Below are 21,290 nucleotides of genomic sequence, written 5' to 3'. Positions count from 1 at the left end.
AAAACTACTAGGAAAATTACTGAGAAAAATGCCTCTATCACGGCCTAAAGGCTTCAGCAGATCTAGCCACTCATGCTAAGTAAAGCTAAGCAAACAGCACAAATCATACTCTATTATGATCATAAGTAATTTATTCTAATTTAAACATACTTATTTACATTAAACAACTAATATCCCTCAGCAAGTGACAAAATAAGACATTTCTGTATGTACCTTTGTTCTGATTCATATGCAAATATGAATATGCTTGCATCAGCATAACATTGGGAGCTTATTACATTTTATTGGCTTTCCCCAAATGATATTCCTAAATATTTTATTTTTTTTCTAGGCTACAGTATTCCCATTCTTCAATCTTGCATGTTTTCTTTCCTCTGTATTATTAACTTTATTATGCTTTTCCTTCATGTACTATCTTTTCATTTGGTTTATGTGTGTGTGCAAATAAATTGCATGTATTTAACAAAAATATTTAGGATCCATGTTTCAGAAATAATACAGTGTATATGTTCTCAGTGTAATTCAGGCGAGCTAAGTATTTTGGGCCTGTTTGCAGCTATAGAGCTGCTGAGAGCCTTACACGGATCATCAGTTGCCCACATAAAGTGCCTCTGTGAAAATGGCAAATTAGTATAGCCCATCTTGTCTTCCGGTCATATAAGCAACTCTATATTCATTGGCAAATCTTTCCCCAGGTCAGCAAAACTATGGAAGATATTGACGAAGCTTTGTGCATAGCTATTTGTAATCTCAGCCACTTACATGATGCAGGCAAGGTGGGTGAAGATAAGTTAAATAAATAATGAAATATTAAATCCTATCCTTGACTGAAACTTTTTGTTATGAGTAGTTACACATTAACATGCTATTTAAACATGCTTTTACTACCTTTGTTTTGATATCTCTTCTGTCCTTCAACTGTTTGTGCTATTTCTGTGAATATACAGCTTTAAACTCTAGACTGTAGTATGGAGTTTACAGACTACAGGAGTAGTGAGCCTATGCATAACATACAGTTACTAGGTCAATCCAAATATTTAGCAGAACCATATATAAGCCAGTCTTTAAGTACTAAGCTTGTGTTTCCTTTCAGTGTTTGTTTTTGCTGTAGCAGCTGTGCTGACTTCCTAGTTTTCACATGCCTCTCTCTGGATTTAAAGGTGTAAAAGAAATTATCTGGGCAAAGAAGTAATAATTTTAACAAACACAATATCCAAAATACGTAAACCAAGTAATGCATTTTTATGCAAAGTATAAAATACAGGAAGACTTAAAATACTGGATAATGCTGTTAATAGGTTTTACTGAGTAACCTGTGAACTTCGTCAATGATATTTATTTTATTTAAACTTCAACTCTTATTAAATGTGCTGTGGAAAAACTTGCAGTTCTTTTGCCATTTATTTACATTTTACATGTATTCTAAGATATTCAAGCATAGAAGTGTTTAATGATCCAAAAGCTTAAAGCAAATTCATTCTATTAAGTGTGGCATGAAGTGTCATAAGCTGTTTACCATTCCCTTTCTAACTTGATTTGTTGCAGTGGCTGATCTGTCGGTTAAGCAGAATTATGTTAAATACCTAATTTATATACTAATAGCATCTTGTAAAAAAACCTGCCGTTTCAGCAGCTCCAATACAATAACTCATGCATACAACTGTGGCCTTCAAACAAGGACTGAGAATTGCCAAAGCAGTGTTGCATTACTGAGATTTTTTTCCATCGTCATCTTCGTTAAATGCAACTATAGTGACAAAACTGATGCTTAGCCAGAGGAAGAATCTGTATTTTTTTCCTTTGTGCTCACAATGAGTTTAAAATAACCAGTAGAAATCTGTGTATGGAACTATGTTAGAATGTCAAGTAAGGAAAGTGAGGCAGTGGGCCCAAGATCTGTGTGCTTCTTGCCTCGTAGACCTAAAGACTTCAATTGACATGAGGATCCAGACAGTGTGAGCTGACTAGACCTTAGAGAAAACAAAGGCATTAATGAGCTATAATTGGTTAAAGTGTCACTCTTTCTGCTGTAGTATTGATCACTGTCTTACTGTTCATTGCTTCTGTTCTGAATTTTTAAAAAAGTAATGTGAGAATAATGAAATAATAATAACAATGAATAATATATGCATGTTTGTTCAACACTTCATTATTGAACAAAATAGATGCTGAAATACCTGGAATTGAAAATGAAACAGGAAGGAGACGAAGTTGCAGCAACAGCAGATAGAATGTTTGATGACCTTATTACTTCTCTCCTCTCAAGGTAGTAATATGGTTTGTAGGATGGTGGGGTTGTTTTTATTGCATAGTTGTTTCTAATTCAGACAAAAGAATTCAAAATAAAATTTCAGTTGTCCTCATAACAGTATTTCATAATACCTGTCTTTAATTTTTGTGCAATATTTTTACCTTTTAATAGTGGCATTTTGGAGCTGGTTTGCACGGTTGGAGAACACTAGTGTATGTAGCCTCTGCACTTTAAAACCAGAAAAAACTTAGAATAGTCTTAGTGATGTTAGTTTTCTGAAATAGCTCAATTATGAGGGTGTTTTGATACTGTCATTAGTGGATGATCAGTTTAACAGCAATAATAACTTTTTTAAAAATTGACTTTCTGCAAATTTTCAAGCTGATAGAAGCCCAAGGACACTATTTCTTCATTTTCAAAAATATTTCTATCTTCAGTTTTAAGTGGGTGGAGGGCGTGTCAAAGCTAAGGATTCCAGAAGAGACTCTTGAGAGGGAGATCTGATACCTTAATGGACTGAACTGTAAAATCCAACTGCTAAGTTTTCAGTTGGATGTGCATGGAAGTACCAGGAGGCTTGAATGGAAGAGTGCTTTAAACATTTAATTAAAAAAAAAATGTTTCTCCAAATGAAATGGCTTTTCAGTGTGAACTGTTAACTTTTGTAGTTCCTTGTATTATTAAATGGGTTTTCCATGCTTTTCACTGTTTGAGGAAAATGATATTTCTGTGTGAGACATATCCACTTGGTATTGTGGTGTGACTGGCAATGGTGTGTTATAGTTGAACTTCGAATCTGTATGGTTGAGTGCTTATTAAATTCTGAAAAATAATATTTTTAATACAGGAAAAGGAATCTGTGTGCAGAATTAGTGAAGAGCATCAACAACTACAGTGCTGGTATTGCAAAAGCAAAGCAAATCATTGAAGAGAAGAGAAAGTGCTTGATTGGTGCCATTAGGATTGCAAAGGAATTAAAAATTACACCTTCTGTAAGAACCTATTGTGATCTCACTCAGGTAGTTACATTCTTGCACTGTGAAATAATGTCTTTTTAATGAATACATTCAACATTTGATTGAAAGTTTCTGTGATCTGTCTTTCAGTTTTCTGACTTCAACACTGAGATTTTTCCAGTAATGTATTCTTACGCCACCTCTACACACATACACAGTTTATATTTGGCCTTGGTCACAAATTAGGGTCTGGTGACTGATGTGAAACAAAAAAGATGGTTCTTGCCTCGAAAAGCTTGCTACCTGAAATAGCAGATGGAAGGGGAGGACAGGAAAACTGTGACATGGTACTTACTGATCAGTGAAAGGGCAGTGTTTTCAGTACTTTAGAAGTCTCTCAAGCCTTTCCCATTCCAGACCTCACTGAACTACTCCAGAATTAATAGCCAGTTGAAGGTTAAGGATTTTATAATCACTAGGATACGTGAGGGTCATTACACTGAGTAAACATTACCTCAGTGTATCATAAGCTTGTGTAACACTTCCTTGAATGTCTTCATAATGCTTGTGGCAGTGTGTGTGTGTGTGTCTACATATGTACAATATATGTATGTATGCATATGCAGTGGCAGTGGGTTCCATGTTTTAATATTTAAAATGAGGTATATATAAAATAACTTCCTCTGTTCTTTCTAAATCTGCTACCCAGTTACTTCATTTGGATCCTTTGTAGTCTGTGTATTGAGAAAAATAATAACTGGTCTCGTCATTCTTTGAAGTAGTGTGACTTTTGGACTGTCGTGTTCCTTGCATCTAGTTGTCACTGTCCACGTGAAGAAATTGTCTGTCTTATCTAACCCAGGAAAGAGGTCTGATCCTCCTTTTTTTTTCTGGCATTTGCCTTCATCTTGTCAAGTGTGACACCCACCACTGGGTGCCAAGCTGGCACCCACCACTGTCCTCCCCTCGGCCTACCTTCTTTCTTAGAAGTCACCTTCTCAGTAGCTGTTCATACAAAAGGAAAATCTGACTCGTGCTTCTGTTTACATGCTAATGTTACAAAATCTCCAACCACTAGGTCTTAGCAATGTAAGAAGGCATAATTGAGAATTAACTATTGGCTGTTAATGAGTAAACTCTTGGGTTTTTCTGTAAAATTAAACATGTCTTACTCTGGCTTTGCCATGTTGTAAATAATAGGTGCCTGTATAATCTGCTTTTTGTATAATCATAGAATCATAGAATGGTTTGGGTTGGAAGGGACCTTAAAGATCATCTAGTTCCAATTCCCCTGCTGCGGGCAGGGACGCCCTCCACTAGACCACGTGGAGAACAATAGAAGCTAAGACTGTATTTCTTAATTTCAGGTTATTTATAATTTAAAGTTGCCAGTTGACACTGAACTCTCAAGAATGAATATTTTGAAGGAAAAAGTACTTCCAAGGTAAATGACTGGAGTGGGAGGTATATTGGGAGGTAAATGGATGCACTGGATTACAAAAACTATTCATATAGCAGTTAAACAGCAGAAATTGAGCTGCTTCACTTGCATTTTACTGAAAAACTACTAATTCAGATGAATATAAACTCATCACTGACAATGCGCAGTAGCCTTCATCTGAGGCATCAGGGAGAAAGCACATACAATTTGCAGCTATGTAAACAAATATATATGCATTTAAAAAATTCTTGACAAACTTCTGCCACTTTCCTACTTCCTCTCCACCCCTTATAGGTAGAAATAAATTGGGGAAACAATGGCTTAATTATTTTTTTAAAAATGAATATGTTTCCCACCTTCAGGAAAGACTTAAATGGTTTTTGGGGCACTGATGTCTAAGGAGAAATTTGTGCAAAATCCCAGTTACCATGTTGCCCTCATTGATAGTGACAAATATGATTTCTGTACCAGAAATGAGTAAGAAAATGTGTCATGGCTGTGGTACAGCTCACCCTGTGCAGTTTGGTCATGAGACTGGTCAGCGTACCGTAACCCTAGTGTATAAAGGCCACGTTCAGGAATGACGAAGGAGGGATAGAACAAAGGTGGTGTTATGTTGGAACATCTTGGGGAACCCCGTGTATTTCAGGACATGGAACCATTCTGGGGGATAGAGTGGTTGTGTGACATCAGATTCTGACCGGCACAGAGGAATGAAGCTCAGGGTTGATTATATGCATGCAAAGTGTGAAAAAATTACCATAAAATCAGAATCATTCAGTTTGGAAAAGACCCTTCAGATCATAAAGTCCAACTGTTAACCTAATACTACCAAGTCCACTGCTAAACCATATCCCTAAGCACCATGTCTACATGTTTCAGTTTATAACATCATCAAACAGTTTGAGTCAGAAGGGACTTTAAAAGTCATCTAGTCCAACTCTGCTGCAACGAGATTCAGATTCAACTAGAATCAGGTTGCTCAGAGCCCTATCCAACGTGACTTTGAATGTTTCCAGGGATGGGGCATCTACCACCTCCCTGGGCAACCTGTTCCAGTGCCTCACCACCCTCATGGTAAAACATTTCTTCCTTATATCTAGTCTAAATCTACCTTGGTTTAGTTTAAAACCATTACCCCCTGTCCTGTTGCTGCAGGCCCTATTAAAAAGCTTGTCCACATCTTTCTTTTAAGCCCCCTTTAAGTACTGAAAGGCTGCACTAAGGTCTCTCCAGAGCCTTCTCTTCTCCAGGCTGAACGACCCCAACTCTCAGCCAAATGCCTCTAGGGATGGTGACTCAATCACTTCCCTGGGCAGCCTGTTCCAATGCTTGACAAAAATTATGACTCCTGTCATATGTTAGTTGAATCATTAGAATATGGATAAAGGTATCTTTAAAATCATCTTTTAGTAAATTTAAAGACTTGTTAGGTATGGCCTGTTTTTGAAGACGTCAGTGGTGAATGAGAATTTTGGAGAAGCCTGTTTAAATGCACAATGGCAAACTCTCCCAACCTGGAAGAAAGCTAAAACATAGAATCATAGAATGCTTTGGATTGGAAGAGACTTTGAAAGACCATCTACATCTAACTGCCCAAAGCCCCATCCAACCTGGCCTTGAACACTTCCAGGGAGGGGGCATCCACAGCCTCTCTGGGCAACCTGTTCCACTGCCTCACCACCCTCACAGGGAAGAATTTCTTCCTTATATCTAATCTAAATCTACCCTCTTTCAGTTTAAAGCTGTTACCCCTCGTCCTATCGCTACACACCCTTGTAAACAGTGCCTCTCCAGCTTTCCTGTAGGCCCCCCTTTAGAAACTGGAAGGCTGCTATAAGGTCTCCCCGGAGACTTTTCTCCAGGCTGAACAAGCCCAACTCTCTCATCCTGTCCTCATAGGAGAGGTGCTTCAGCCCTCTTGTTATCTTTGTGGCCCTCCTCTGGACTTGCTCTAACAGCTCCATGTTCTTCTCGTACTGGGAACCCCAGAGCTGGACATAGTACTCCTCTAGGTGGAACCTCATGAGAGCAGAGTAGAGGGGCAGAATCACCTCCCTCGACCTGCTGGTCTCACTTCTGATGCAGCCCAGGATACAGTTGGCTTTCTGGGCTGCAAACGTACATTGCTGGCTCACGTTGAACTTCTCGTCCACCAACACCCCCACGTCCTCCTCCTCATGTCTGCTCTCAATCCATTCTCAGCCCAGCCCATAGCAGTACTTGGGATTGCCCCAGCCATATGCAGGACCTTTTACTTGGCCTCGTTGTTAATAGGATTTGAAGAATGAAACTTGAGTAGGTAATTAATCTCTTACTTTGTGCCTCTATGAATATTGTGCTGAAAAATACTATACATCTCAAACTCTGAGTGATTTATGTATTCATGTCACATTTTGTAATGTTTCTTCTTTTCTCTTGAGATTCTTCCTAAACACTGATGAGATTACACCTCTGTTAAAAAATTTGGGCAAAATTGAATGGGGAACAACAGGGCAGTAAGTATTTTTTCAGGATAGGTACAGTAACTTAACCTGTTCTTCTAATGGTTAAATATTTATTGGAGATTAAATTTAAAAATAAAAAATCTGTATATGCTTATGGGTTTCTAAGAGTATAATGAAACAAAGCAAAACTTCAGATGCTGGTATTTCAATCAGCATTCCAATTAATCCAGTTAATGTTTCAGTTCTGACATTCCAATTTTACTTGTCTTTTCACCCAACTATATTTCACTGTATCACTTAAGTTACCAAAATTCATTTTTATGCTGTATGCTTTTCAGCTTTGGCATTTAGTGATACAATCATAGAATCATTTAGGTTGGAAAAGACCTTTAAGATCATTTAGTCCAACTGTTAACATAGGACTGCCAAGTCCACCACTAAACCGTGACCCTAAACACCAGGTCTGCATGTTCCTAGCACACATAATAGAGATGTTTATCATTTTAGCATATGAAAATTACTTCATATAAGTGTAAATAAATCTCTAAAATCAACAGCAAATACTGAAATTTACAGTGTTTCCACTTCACAGTCTAAATACTGATTGTGTCAAATACCACAATAAATTACTTCAGATGAACTTGAATTAGAAAAAAACCTACTTTTATTTTAAAAATTACAATTGCTTTATTTTATTAGTCCGCCTTATTTATTTTTCCCTGCAGTCTTTGACAAAAACTTGAGAAAATGGAATAGAGTGCTTTTAGGGCCGTTGTAGTTAGCACTGGTTATGTTTATAAAGGTTTATGGCATATTGTAGTATTTGAAAATCCTGCAGATTACAGTGAAAAGTAACTTAATATGAAAGTATCTGACATGCCTTTTGTTTTTAACATGAACTATCTATCACATCAATAACATTTTTTTGAAGTAGTTTATATTTGTACCTGTGACCTCTGATCATTTAAACAGGGGTAGCTCTTGTATTGAAGTGTACTCAAGAATATGTGCCATTTCTGTGCCAGTCCTTTTTAGGTTTCAGAAATCATGTTACTGTTTTTGTCGTCTTGGTATTCAAAAACATAACACAGTTTATTTCAACTAGCTCTTATAACGTGTTTTCTTAACATAGTGATATGTTCTTAATAAAACCTCTGCTTTGACTTGTGTGCTTTCTGAAAACAGACTGGATTATATTAATTTGTCTCCAAGTAAATGTTTTCCCAAATATAGTGAAGATAATGTACAACACACTCTTCTCCTTGATGACAAAGTGCCAGGCTGTGATACTCAGTCACCTGTAGAGAATATGTTTCCAGCACTTAGCAGACAGAGTAAAATAAAGGCTCTTGCAAATAAAGTCGGTGTTCACAAAGAAGTGAAAAATACTGAAGTACAAGAAACACTTCCTATGATACGTCATCAGAGTATTCCTGCTCTACCCAAGTCTCCATCCAGCCCTGATGTCATAATAGAAGAAATATTTGAAGATGACCTGGAAAGTAAGTTTCTTAATACCTGATGCTTTCAACGTTCCATTGTCCAGCATGATGTTATTTGTGTGTTTTGTATTATGTTGTGTGTTTGTAATTACACTCGGCTTATATGAATTCTTTAATGATGTCTGTATTTCACTTTATCTTCCTTTGAGCTAGCATCATTTCTCTTTTGTCCTATTTCAGTTTAGCTTAATGAAAACTTTCTCAGAAGTTTTGTCAAAGAGGGGTCATAAGTTCTTGTGTCTGCCTGGATGATTCCCTCTGACTCTTAGTTGTTACAGTCCCCCTCAGAGTTTCTGATATTGGCTCCTGGAGGATGCTTTTCTGGCAGTTCCCTTGGCTCCCTGAATCTTCTCCCAGTGCATCGTCCTGTGTTAACTGGCCATAACAATTAGGTTTTTCAGCTTGTCACGTTTTCCCTGGACTGTATCAGTAAGAATGTAGCTAACAGGTCCAGGAAGTGATCCTTCCCCTGTGTTAGGCTCTTGTGAGACTGAATGTGGAGTACTGTGTCCAGTTTTGGACCCTGCAGTACCAAAAGTTGCTGTCATACTGGAGCGAGTCCAGCAGACTCTACCAAGCTGGCGTCCAGGATGTGGTCAGGGATAGGGCTGAAGGCGTTAGGAACAAGTTGGAACATGGAAATTCCAATTAGATAATAGGGGAGCAATACATAGATGCATCCCATGGTATAATTAAGATGCTTAACTTCAGAGTCTTCTGTGTCCACAACACACCTAGAAAATTCCTATGATTAGTAATGATTGAGGAGGATGAGGGAGAGGGCAGGGGTGATATGTGAGAGTAATTGTGGTAGCATATAGCTGTGATCAAGGTGAAGTAAATTTCAGATCTTGGGCATGACTGTCTAAAATGGCATATTCCAGAATCCCAGTGTAGTTCACAAAACTCTTACCAGAACAGAATTCCTTCAAAGTGCAATGTTACGTGAGTTTTGCATGTCTTGAAGCTAAAAATTGTAATGAGAGTTCTGTGATCTTGGAATTAGCATGTGGGCTGGCCATGTGTGCATAGTCACAGTGTGTGCATCTTTCAGTCACATCAGATAGGAGAATTTTTACCTTTGCATTACTCTTACAAAACATCTAATTTCTCTTTACTGTGTTTGCTGCTTTACTACCTATGTATAAATACTTAACTAACCTAATTCATTAAACTTTTGTCCTAAAACATTCAACAGAGTTTCCCACAGAATATCATGCTGATGAACAGAGGAAGAAACCCTTCAAGAAGGAAACACCTTTTCAGCACAAAGCTGGTTAGTGGTTTTCCTATCTGGTAGATGGTTTAGTTTACTAGAAGGGACCCGATCCTCTTAAGTAGTGAGAGCAGACACTGGAATTTGTTGTAGAGTTGGACACATACGGTAGCATTCTAGTTGGGATCAGGAATGGACTAGGAAGCAGATCTCCTGACTGTCCCTAGTTTGCATGTATTGGCTCACATGTAAGAGCAGACTTGGAGGCATGTGAATTGATTTCCTTCCAGTTCAAACTAGTCTGGGAGTTGCGTAACAGTGCAGATGTCATTCTTAGCACCAGCAGTTTTGCTCTGCAAAACCACTCCCTGGTCTGCTCTACTTGCTAAAGTAAAGACTATACTGTCTTTTAAGATGGAAGATGCAATACAGGAAGTCCCAAGCAACTTTCAGAAACTCAACATTGGCATTGTTTCCGAACACCTGGCAGGCATTTGACATAATGATAGTAGTGCTTGCTGTGAACAGTGGGACTCATTTCTTAGATCAATAGTTGAACTTTGGTCAATATACTGAATTTTGAACTGTTATCTTATTCTCCCTCCATCTGTGATTTTCTGAATTATGAGCGAACAGGTAAGTGTACAAAACTGAGTAATTTGAGAAAATAAGTTGCTTCGTTCAAAAATTCTGTAGGCATGGTTTTGTGTGGTGCTTTGAGCTTTATTCAGTGTTCAGTGTAAATTGTAATAAAAGTTGAAAATTAGAGATCACAGTATTGGGAAAGAAGGAAACTGACCTAAGAAGTTGACAGAGGAAGAAGCAGATGTGGAAAATACTGCTGCAAAAAGATTTACCTTAATCTAGGAAACAAAATAATATTAGCAAAGAAAAAAGATTAAGGAAATTGCATTTTTTGTTTTGTTTGGGGTTTTTGATGGGTTTTGTTTGTGTTTTCTTTCTTTTTAACCTTAGAATCTTATAAATGCACTGTCCCCTATTTCCTGTCCAGCAGCTTCTGAATTCGCTGGCTGCTCTTAATGCAACTTGAACAGAGTGTTAGGGAATTTGAGCGTTTTAAGTCCATAACAAATTGTGTGGAAATAAGTAGTTAGCAGAGAAATTCTCATAATGCCCGCACTGAAGTTAGTGTGCTCACCCCTTTATTAGACATCAAAGAATTTGCACGGAGAGGGAAATGCCTCACAGCTATCACAGTTGTGTGATGTTTGAGCCTTTCCAGACACTGAAGTTTGAGTATCTCTCACATATACACTGGGAGAACAAGATCTTAAGAGATGAAATGATCACAATTACTTGATGTGATTGTTTTTATCAATAATATGCTAAAATACGTATTTTGTGCAATACTGGGTCTTTTCAAATTATGGAAAGCATAATTTGAAGTTTGATGTAGTAAGGTTTTCATTCTCTCCTGTTCGTAGGGTTAGTTATCAGATGAATAATATTTGATAAATTTTTCAAATCCTTTTCAGGCAGTTGTGATTTGTTAGGATTTTTTGTTTGCGTTTAGTTTAAGAAACACTCTCATACAGCTTAAAGACATCTCTTCTGGATACATCTGGCTCTAGTGATCCAGCACTGGCCCAGCTCCTATTGCTTTTTTTGGCTGGCGGTATCAGCCTCCACTGATCTAGTGAAGTGGCTGTTAGTACATGCTGTTTCCTGGTCTACTTAACACAGGCCAGCTGGCTCATCACATGATTGGAGACCAGGGGTGATCCAAAGGAGTTAGTGTACCTATAGCTGAAACCTTTCAAGTAATTCAGACTTTTTAATCAGATACCATGTCTTCCACTGGAAGTGCCCAGGAGTAATCTTGCATCTGTTCTGGACACTGCATTTCCTAAACTTCGAACCACAGTCCTGCATACATGCTCAGAATGTTTCAAATGCCAGATTCTTTGTACCATCTTTTGCCCATGATCAGTTGTAGTTCAGAGATGGGCACAGAGACAGATTTGCAGTATCCTAGAGCACTGCCATCTATTTGCTGTGCCCTGATCACACAGGTGGCCTTGGATCTAGGTAGTGCTATCCACTCTTTGCAGGAAGTGCTGTGGTGTAGAATACTTTTGTAGGAATTGAGTTGCTGGGCTTCTAAAACCTTCTGACCCATCTGCCACCTTTGGTGAGTAGCTTCAGAAAAAGAAACCAGCATTTTGGATCCCAAATCAAGGGAGGTACCTGCAGTACAAAGGATTTGGATGCTTAGTCAGAAGTACTGTCTTATATAGGGTCATCTCTTGGCTAGCCTTAGGCTAATTCTTGATCTTCATGCATTATCACTGAATAAGTATACAAAGTGCTGTGGTGGGTTGACCCTGGCTGGAGGCCAGGTGCCCACCAGAGCCGCTCTATCACTCCCCCCCCTTCACTAGTCAGGGAAGAAAACGCATAACGAAATGCTTGTGGGTCGAGATAAGGACAGGGAGAGATCACTCTCTAATTACTGTCATGAGCAAAACAGACTGAACTTAGAGAAAAAATCATCTAATTTATTACCAAGCAAAACAGAGTAGAGCAACGAGAAATAAAATCAAATCTTAAAACGCCTCCTCCCACCTCTCCCTTGTTCCCAGGCTTAACTTCACTCCTGGCTTCAACCTCCTCCCCCCTCAGCGGCACAGGGGGACGGGGAATGGGGGTTACAGTCAGTTCATCACATGTTGTTTCTGCTGCTCCTTCATCCTCAGGGGGAGGACTCCTCTCATTCTTCGCCTGCTCCAGCATGGAGTCCCTCTCACGGGAGACAGTCCTCCACAAACTTCTCCAATGTGAGTCCTTCCCATGGGCTGCAGTCCTTCACGAACTGCTCCAGTGTGGGTCCCTTCCATGGGGTGCAGACCTTCAGGAGTAGACTGCTCCAGCGTGGGTCCCCCATGGGGTCACAAGTCCTGCCAGCAAACCTGCTCTGGCGTGGGATCCTCTCTCCACGGGTCCACAGGTCCTGCCAGGAGCCTGCTCCAGTGTGGGCTTCCCACGGGGTCACAGCCTCCTTCAGGTGCCTCCACCTGTTACCGCTCAAACAGCAATAAAAACTTTCCAAACAGAAATGTAGTTAAGAAAGCCAACATTGGTTTATTCAGTGCTGGGTGCATGGGGGATCTCTCCTCCTAACATGCACACCTAGCCTTTAATCCCTTATACATTTATACCCTTAGGTTACAAAATCACACTTACATCACTACAAAATTACATTTACATCACATAGTTACCTTATTGTGATTGGTAAAAAGTTTTCTCACTTTGATTTAAAGTTACATACTAAGAGAAATTCAAAGAGCATGCCCAGTGAGGGGTGGTCATAGCTCAAAGGTGGGTAGCTTTTAGAATGGAGGTGTGGTTTGGTATTGTAATTAGATTATAATGAACAAAGTTCAGTCAAAGGACATGATTTTGACAGAAAATAAAATATTACTTGCATCCACTGCCAACTATATGCTTTATCTATTCTGTCATTCATGTCAGATTAGGGCTATACGATGGACATAGTTAGCAGCCACAAATTGGTTAGCAACATCAAACAAAACATGATCACCCAACTATCACCATACCGTTCTGCTCAGAATTTTCCCTTCCCATCACCATGATTATCCATTCGGTTACACGCCTGCTCCAGCGTGGGGTCCTCCACAGGCTACAGGTGGAATCTCTACGCCCCCTCATCCTTCCTCCATGGGCTGCAGGGGGACAGCCTGCCTCACCATGGTCTTCACCACGGGCTGCAGGGGGATCTCTGCTCCGGCGCCTGGAGCACCTCCTCCCCCTCCTTCTGCACTGACCTTGGTGTCTGCAGAGCTGCTTACATCTTCTTGCTCCTCTCTCCAGCTGCAAAAGCTCTAACTTGTTTTTTTCCCTTCTTAAATATGTTATCACAGAGGTGCTGATTGGCTTGGCCTTGGTCCACGGTGGGTCTGCTTGGAGCCGGCTGGCATTGGCTCTATCAGCCACAGGGGAAGCTTCTAGCAGCTTCTCGCAGCAGCCACCCCTGTAGCACCCACCCTCCCCCACTCCCCCTCCGCTACCAAAACCTTGCCACGCAAACCCAATACAAGTGTTTAGCATACCTGTTCTTAGAGGTAGGAGTCTTAATCTCTCTAACTTGCTTTATAGAAGCTTTCTATCCCTCTGTTAAATGGAATACAAACTCTGAATTACCTGCTTGAATTCAGGCAACTACTTTGTAAACAGCCTTTTGTTTTGCAGGGTAGCTTAAGGTAGGTAGTTCAAAAGAGTGGATTTAATCAGAAAGCAAACATGGTAACTAGTTAGAAACAAGTGTGAGCAGACTTGTCAGATTAAAAGCTATTCGAGGTAATGTTATCATGATTAATGCAACATAAACCTAATCACGTGTCTAATAATACTGGCTGGAGTCACTTGGATAGTGTTTGATAATCTGTTTTCTGTCTTACTCAGGTTCGACAGAACTAGTGTTTGTAAGTCATGTTATAAATCCATGCCACTTCTATATTCGGAGATACTCACAGAAGAAAGAAGCTGGGATTTTGGAAAAGAAATTGAAAAAGTTTTGCTGTAATAAGAGTTTGTATCTCCTGCCTTCAGATGTTTTGGAACTAGGTAAATTAATTTCTGAAGGTCTACATTAGTTCAAATACTATGTTGTGGTATGTCTTCCTTAGTATAATATTCTTTTTCCTCTTCCCTCCCCTCCCGCCCTTTATATAGTAAAGCAGTCCTTATATGTTCTGGAATGTACAATTAATGCTTTTAGGGAAATGTTATACACATTGTTTGGTAAAGTAGACTTGTATTAAATCATATAAATGAAAACAGTAGAGGTACAAAAGACTCTGCAGTTCTTCTCAACCTCAGCAATTTAGGTGCATAGAGTAACCACCAGTTAAAACACCTGGGTGTACACTTAATGTTTTCCAGCATTGGGTGGTAATTGTTGTTAACTGATAGTTCTTTTTCAGTATACTGATTTTAATGACCAGCCTAGTTTTTTTCATTACCTTAGTAAATCAGCTTTCTTTCATGCAAGCAACTTTGAGTGGATAGATGATTTTTTTTAAAATTCACTAACTGGATAGAAACCATTCAAGAAGTAAAAAAGAAATACAATAATGCATTTCTAAATCATTAAAATTATTTTCCAGCCCACATGTTGACAATGTTACTCGCTTCTAGAAGATGTTTAGAAAACTGATAAAAAGTATGTAGTAGCCCTCAACTTCTATGTTTTTTTGGCAATTTACTAAGAGGTATAGAGAGTTTGCCAGAAATTACCTCTTAATACAAGCCAAAGACCTCCTAGCCTTACAGACATGGTGTAAATGAATGTGGGGAGAAAACTTCTGGTGGTTATCGAGACAAGGTTTTTCATGTCTTTGTGTCTTTCTTTTAGCGGTAGCACTCTTACTACCTGTGTGGAAGATAGGCAGCAATGGAACATTATGCAGAACTGTAATAGTACTTCCAGCGTGAAATATCTGCAAATACTGAATTTAGTCTTTTTTTCTTTTTTCTTTTTTTTTGTTTGCTTCCATATAGGTGCTAGAATTTTTATTAAGAGTAAGGAAACTGGAATGTGGTGCCGTGGAACTATCACTGAACTAATTCCCCTAAAAAGTAAAAGTGAGAGAAAGCCCTGTGATCCAATAAGATACAAAGTTTGTGATATTGCACTGCTGGAAGTATTCCTGATTGATTTTGGTGGCACTGTAGTTCTAATTTTCTCAAGGTATGTTTACAGAGAGAGGTTTTTGTCTGCAATTGTTGTCCTTGACTGTTGTTACTCAAGAGGATCTCTACTAAGAAACAAGTCCTCCATCAGCTTCACATAAGCAGATAACCAGATAGCCAAATGACACTAATGTTCTGTGTGTGTAGGTGTTTCCCACAGGAAAAGTGGCAGTGTATGTAAGTACACAAGTGTATAAGCCTTCACGCATTAAAATGTTTAACTTAGACTTGCATTGCAAAAGAGAACATGTGAGTCCTCAGTATTTAAAAAAAAAAAATGCATTTCATTGAGACTTTATCATTTTCCAATTATTGCAATAATGACTGGGGGTTTTTTTTTAAGTCCTGGGTTTGGCTTGGGGTGGTTTTTTTGGTGTTGGGGTTGGGTTTTTTTCTTCTTCTTTAAAGCTAGTACTGCTTTTATTCTCATTGGCAGTAGATATGTTCCCGCTGAAAGGCCTGAACCTGCTGTTGTGCAAACTATTGAAACAGATGATGTTTGTTTGTTTGTAAGGAAGCCTAATCAGCATATTGAGGCAGAACTTGCAGCCATTCCTCCTTTAGCAGTACGGTGTTCATTGAAGGATGTTGTTCCCAAAAATGTGGTACGTAAAAGCTGTTTGTACTATTTTAGGAGATTTTTTTTTTATTTCTAAAATTTATATTAACTTAAATACATAATTTACAACGATCTCATTCCAGTATAAACAGAAGGAAATTTGAGAGGAGTACAGAGTGTATTTTATTTTATTAAAAAAAAAAAGAAGCTAAATCATCTATTGTAAAAAGATGGGTCACATTGCTTTCATTGGGAAGGAAACAAGAGCTTATAGCAGTCTGTCTTAAAAAGCGTCTGGGTTTACTAATACATATTTCAGGCTTAAATCTCACTACTCTTACTCTAGACATGTTCTTCTGTCAAATTTAGAAACAAATTGCAGAACTTATATTTTTATTTCATGACTGTCATACCTTTATGCAAGTGGTAACTTTCAAAAATAATCCAAACAGAGAGGAAATGGCTTCAGAATTTTTAAGAGAATCTTTTCAGGGATTGTCCTTTGTTACTTAATTTTTTTTTGCCACATATTGAGAAGTGTTATTTGTTCTCTTTTAGTATAACAACAAATAAAGTACTGTCAGCCTTTATTCCCTTAGAAAAAGGATATGCATTGCAGCATTATTTTCTTCAATATTCACTTCTTTATTAGGCTTGCTTTATTTTTGCCACATTCACGTGGGAATGAACTATGTCCGATACAGCTGTGCATTTTTTTACAGTATAACTGCTGGTTAGCTTTGTTGTTTACCAGTCTGATGACTGAAATAGCTTTAAGTAGGAAAGATCTGGAACAGTTTTCACAGGTGAGGGTAAAATGCTTTCCTTATATGTGCTTTCATTTTTTTTTCACACCTAAAAAGCACAGATTTGCGGTATGAAATGAGAAATGCATTAACTTGATCCAAGAGAAACAAACTCAGGCTTTTTCAAGGTAGATAAAGCATCACTAAGGATGTTGTGGAAAGGACAACTGTGTAAATTGACCAAACTATCTTGTACGCTTGTATAAAGACACAAAAAGATAAGAATAAACTTTCAATTGAATTGGGAGAGCAGAAATGCAAGTCATGAGATGAAACAGGCTGTGACAATTCTGGTTTATCTATCAGAACAATCTTGAATCTTTAAAAGACACATGGTGGAAACTGCAGCCTTTTGATCTGACTCAGTTTTATACAGTTAAAACACTTACAAATCTGTCATAGAATACCGTTTAGTCCTGTCCTGACTATGAACTAGACAGTCTAAAAGTGTGTTCAGTATTTCATCTGTTCAGATGTGTCTCTGCTCCCTTCCTTGCTTCTACTGTATTTTATTTTCATTACTATTTGTATTTTTTGTTTTAACATTCTCTGACATCTTCAGTAACTTTTTCCTTCTTCCTGACACAGAGTGAAGGTTGGGGAGAGGAAGCAAAGACAAAATTTTTAGGAATGGTAAATAATAAAATGGTTTTAATGACCATATTTAGAGAAGAGGATGGTGTTCTCATTGTGGATTTAAAAAAACCTCCGTTTAATAAAATAAGTAATAACATGCCAGTGTCTCTCAAAGATGCATTAGTTTTTTTAGACTTGGCAAGGTATGTGTTTTCCTTTATTTTATGCTCTTACACCACAAATGATAACAGCATAATACTTACAAAGTGAAGTTTACCAAGCAAGTTGGTTTTGCAGTGTTTGATATATTAATGTGTGATGTATTGATCTTCAGCAATATCTATTGATTTCCTTTTTTCACCCTCACTAATAAGCACTGTGGCATACTCATTTGCACCACTCAGGGCTTTATTTAGATAATGAACTTTTTTTTAGAAAATGACAACATTTACATCTCTGTACAAGTCTGAATAACAAGGGAGTGAAAGGAGAAGCCCTTAGTGTCTCCCATGGACAGAAAAACGTACAAAAATCAGCCTTGTATCTTTGATTTGGCTGGTAGGCAGTGACAGGCTACTCAGCATGTCTGAACCAGTCTCGTGATGTGATGCTTCTGGTGTGATGAATAGGAGAAACGACGATAGGGCGTGAGGGAGAGCTTGATGTTGGCATTAGGACAGAGGAGATCTGCTTTGGAGGGACCAGTGGAAGAGGCAGGAGACAGAGAACAATGTGAGCGTTTTGGTGTTTGGGTACAGCATGCAAATCTGTAGGAAATTGTAGTTCATTTTGCTGCACATGGAGAAAACTTCATGTGAGTAGAAAGAATTGACTGCACCAGCTGCAAGAAGGAAAGTTCAAGCTATTCACACAAACATGAAAAAAGTTATTTTTATAAGACCATTTTCTGGGGTTTTTTATGAGAAGCTTGATGTTTGAATATAGAAGAGTTCTTTCTCAGTTAATTTTGACAGAATTTATTCAAAATTTCATTTTGTTTACTTCAGGTTTAGATCACAGCTTCCCAGGCAGTTGGAAAATAATACCATCTTGCAGTATACGCCACCTAAGATTCCACAAGAAAGAGAAGTCTCTGTCATAGTTTGTCACATTAATAGTCCAAGTGATTTCTATCTGCAGTTGGTAAGTTTAGAAATAAGGTCTATTTCAATAAAACTCTGAACAGACATTTTAATGTTGAGCTACTTGTAGTTGACATTAAATAAGCTACAATTTCTATTAACTTCTCTCACTTGTTACCAGTTTGAGGATTCCTAGAATTAATAGATGAGATTAATTCCTACAATCCTAAATTAATTCCAGGAATTCTTAGAATTGCAGAAGGTTAACAGTTTTTAGTCAGTTTTGTTGCATGGTTAATTCCTATGTTGGTAGGTAGTGTTTTACTGTTTAGAATGATGGTTGAACAGGGCAATATTCAACAACTCATTAATTCATAACCACCGTTTAATTTGTGGGGGTAGACTAGGAAGTACACTACTAGAAAAAATATCCCTTAAAAGAGCAAAAATACTATTTAAAAAAAAAAATCTGATGCGTATTTATGTTTTGGTTTTTTATTTTAGAGAGATAGCCTGGATTCTTTAGCTCTTTCAAAGAAAATTCAGGAGGTGTATAAACATGAGCATGGGAAAAACTTGGAAATTGTCTGCCCAGTTGAAGGCCAAGCCTGTATTGCAAAACATGAAGACGGGAATTGGTACAGAGCACAGATTATTGGTGAAGTATTGATTCTTTTACTCTAATGCTTGGTTTTAAAGTCAGATGTGGTACTAGTCACACACTGGATATGAACAGTAACAAACAGCCATTATTTTGATTAGACGTTCTTATACTAACAGGTAGGTTCATAAAGTCAGTAGTACTAATTCATGTTATATTCTTTTGCTATTAATGGAGTGTTTCATACATATTTTTTTTTTAGTAAAGAGAAGCAGTATACTTAATTTTCTATATATTATTGACATTCTATTATATAATTATTTTCAATAATGTTTCACTTACTATTACAGTTTGAACTACAGATTTGTCTATTATAGCCAACCTCTGAGTGTAACTAGTGTGGCTTAATAATTCTCCATAGCAATTCCAAAGGGGGTGGGGGATGTACTTGTACTGACCTCTGTGTTATCTGTAGGGGCAGTGTAGCATGCCTGTGTGCTTACATGTCATCTACTTGGCATGTATTTAATGTGCCAGTGGATTAGGTGGAAGGGGGCCAAAATGCTAACCCTGTCATTTCAGGAACCTGAAAGACCTGGCTCTTAAAGAAGACAGTTTTTGAGTTGGGCTATAGAACATTTGAAACCATGGTATTTTATGATTATATGGGGTAAATGTGAATTTTGCTCTGAGTTTCTGGTGCTTTAACCTGTATCAGATATTCATTTTTTGGTTTAATAACTTAGATTGTTTTTCTTGAAGGGCTGCCAAGTCGTCAAGAAGTTATGGTAAAATATGTTGACTTTGGCAATGTTGCAAACTTAACTCTTAAAAACATACGCAGAGTAAAAAAGGAGTTTCTGAGCTATCCAGAAAAGGTAAATTAGTGCTTGCCTGAATTAAATACTCAAAATTAATAGAATCTCAGTGGATGGAAGGGGAAAGAGAGGGTTGTTAACATTCTGAAGTAAATAAAATGCTAAGCAAGTCCTTTTTCATATGGAGTTATGATGTGACTTATTAAATATGTTTTGGATGCACATTGAAAATTCTTAATATTTTTTCTATCATTCAGTTTTAAATGAAATCTAATGTTACCTTGTGGTGAGGAGGTACATATGCATTGTGTGTCTGTGTGTTTAATTCAAATACCTCATTTTACTCCATAGTAAGCTGAATTAATTTTTACATTCTTTCATTTTCAAATTATAATCTAATAATGCTCTTTTTTTAAAATTATGTTTTTGTTTGTTTTTATGGCATTTCCTCCTTTTGACAAGGAGAAAAACTGAGCGGGAAAGGAAATGGCGAAGTATTTCTGTCAAATAAAAAATACCCATAAGTAGAAAATAATTCTTCAGCTGTTCATTCGATAGTTCTGATTGCTAACCATAATTGTGCTAAACTTTAAAACTTCACATGTTGATAGGGGTTTTTTAACCAGTTGTAGGCACCAGAAGTAGTGATTGTTGTAACTAAGGTTGGCCAGCATCTTTTACTGAAAATAGGATTTAGTTGTTTATGTTTTGAGCAGATTTTTCTGGGGAGAGTTTCAGCCAAAATAATTGAGCCGTTTTTGACAGCAAGGGAGAGGAAACAATCTGAAAATGGCAAAATGTTCTTGCATTTGCAGTGTCTTAATGCTTCAGATCAGAGTGACTAATGAATAAGGGTGTTGGAATGATGGGATAACACACATCAAAAATCCAACTTGCTTGTTATTGACCAAATAAAAATCCTCAGAAAAATCTGTGAAGAGTTTGTCAGCTCTTGAGCACATACTACTAGGCCTCCTTGCTTTGAACATGAAGGAGAAGGTGCTAAGGACTTACAGATACATGTGGGTGTATGACCACTAGAGAATGGTCTAAAAAAACTTGAACACGTCACTCTCAAGTTTCAGCATTCTTATGCCTTATATAGGTTATGGTGAAACACTCTGGCAGGGTGTTTGCGTAAGAAATAACAAGTTCCAGTTGCTATTAGTTTTAATGCACGTAATAGATGAGCAGACTTGAGTCTGCTTACGTGTTGCTATGGTTTCAAATCTTTTCTATTAAAAATTTTTAAGGATTTAAAATTCTTTGAAACATGAATGAACACAAGATTGCAAAATCAAG

The 21,290-nt window shown here is 37.8% G+C and overlaps 1 protein-coding gene and 1 long non-coding RNA gene across 3 annotated transcripts in view; one reads left to right on the top strand and one right to left on the bottom strand.

The window, feature by feature from the left end:
• Positions 1–21,290, top strand: part of RNF17 (ring finger protein 17) — a 55,006-nt gene that overhangs the window by 6,685 nt on the left and 27,031 nt on the right. The window contains exons 7-20 of the mRNA XM_054824959.1: positions 696–776; positions 2,166–2,266; positions 3,099–3,270; positions 4,575–4,651; positions 7,072–7,146; positions 8,329–8,597; positions 9,796–9,873; positions 14,257–14,418; positions 15,355–15,544; positions 15,986–16,151; positions 17,500–17,690; positions 18,495–18,634; positions 19,078–19,227; positions 19,933–20,048. Coding sequence (XP_054680934.1) covers positions 696–776; positions 2,166–2,266; positions 3,099–3,270; positions 4,575–4,651; positions 7,072–7,146; positions 8,329–8,597; positions 9,796–9,873; positions 14,257–14,418; positions 15,355–15,544; positions 15,986–16,151; positions 17,500–17,690; positions 18,495–18,634; positions 19,078–19,227; positions 19,933–20,048 — 1,968 coding nt within the window. The remainder of the gene's footprint in view (positions 1–695; positions 777–2,165; positions 2,267–3,098; positions 3,271–4,574; positions 4,652–7,071; positions 7,147–8,328; positions 8,598–9,795; positions 9,874–14,256; positions 14,419–15,354; positions 15,545–15,985; positions 16,152–17,499; positions 17,691–18,494; positions 18,635–19,077; positions 19,228–19,932; positions 20,049–21,290) is intronic.
• On the bottom strand, positions 12,312–13,685 carry LOC129206216 (uncharacterized). Of its 2 annotated transcripts, none has more exons than XR_008577055.1 (2): positions 13,392–13,685; positions 12,312–12,857 (listed from the first exon to the last, which is right to left on the bottom strand). It is a non-coding gene; the product is annotated as an uncharacterized LOC129206216 (long non-coding RNA). The 2 variants fall into 2 exon arrangements; XR_008577057.1 differs by having other exon boundaries at positions 12,312–12,848.

This window comes from Grus americana, chromosome 1 (assembly GCF_028858705.1).
Source record: "Grus americana isolate bGruAme1 chromosome 1, bGruAme1.mat, whole genome shotgun sequence".
Taxonomy (NCBI): domain Eukaryota; kingdom Metazoa; phylum Chordata; class Aves; order Gruiformes; family Gruidae; genus Grus; species Grus americana.
This window is presented reverse-complemented; position numbering and strand designations above follow the sequence as displayed.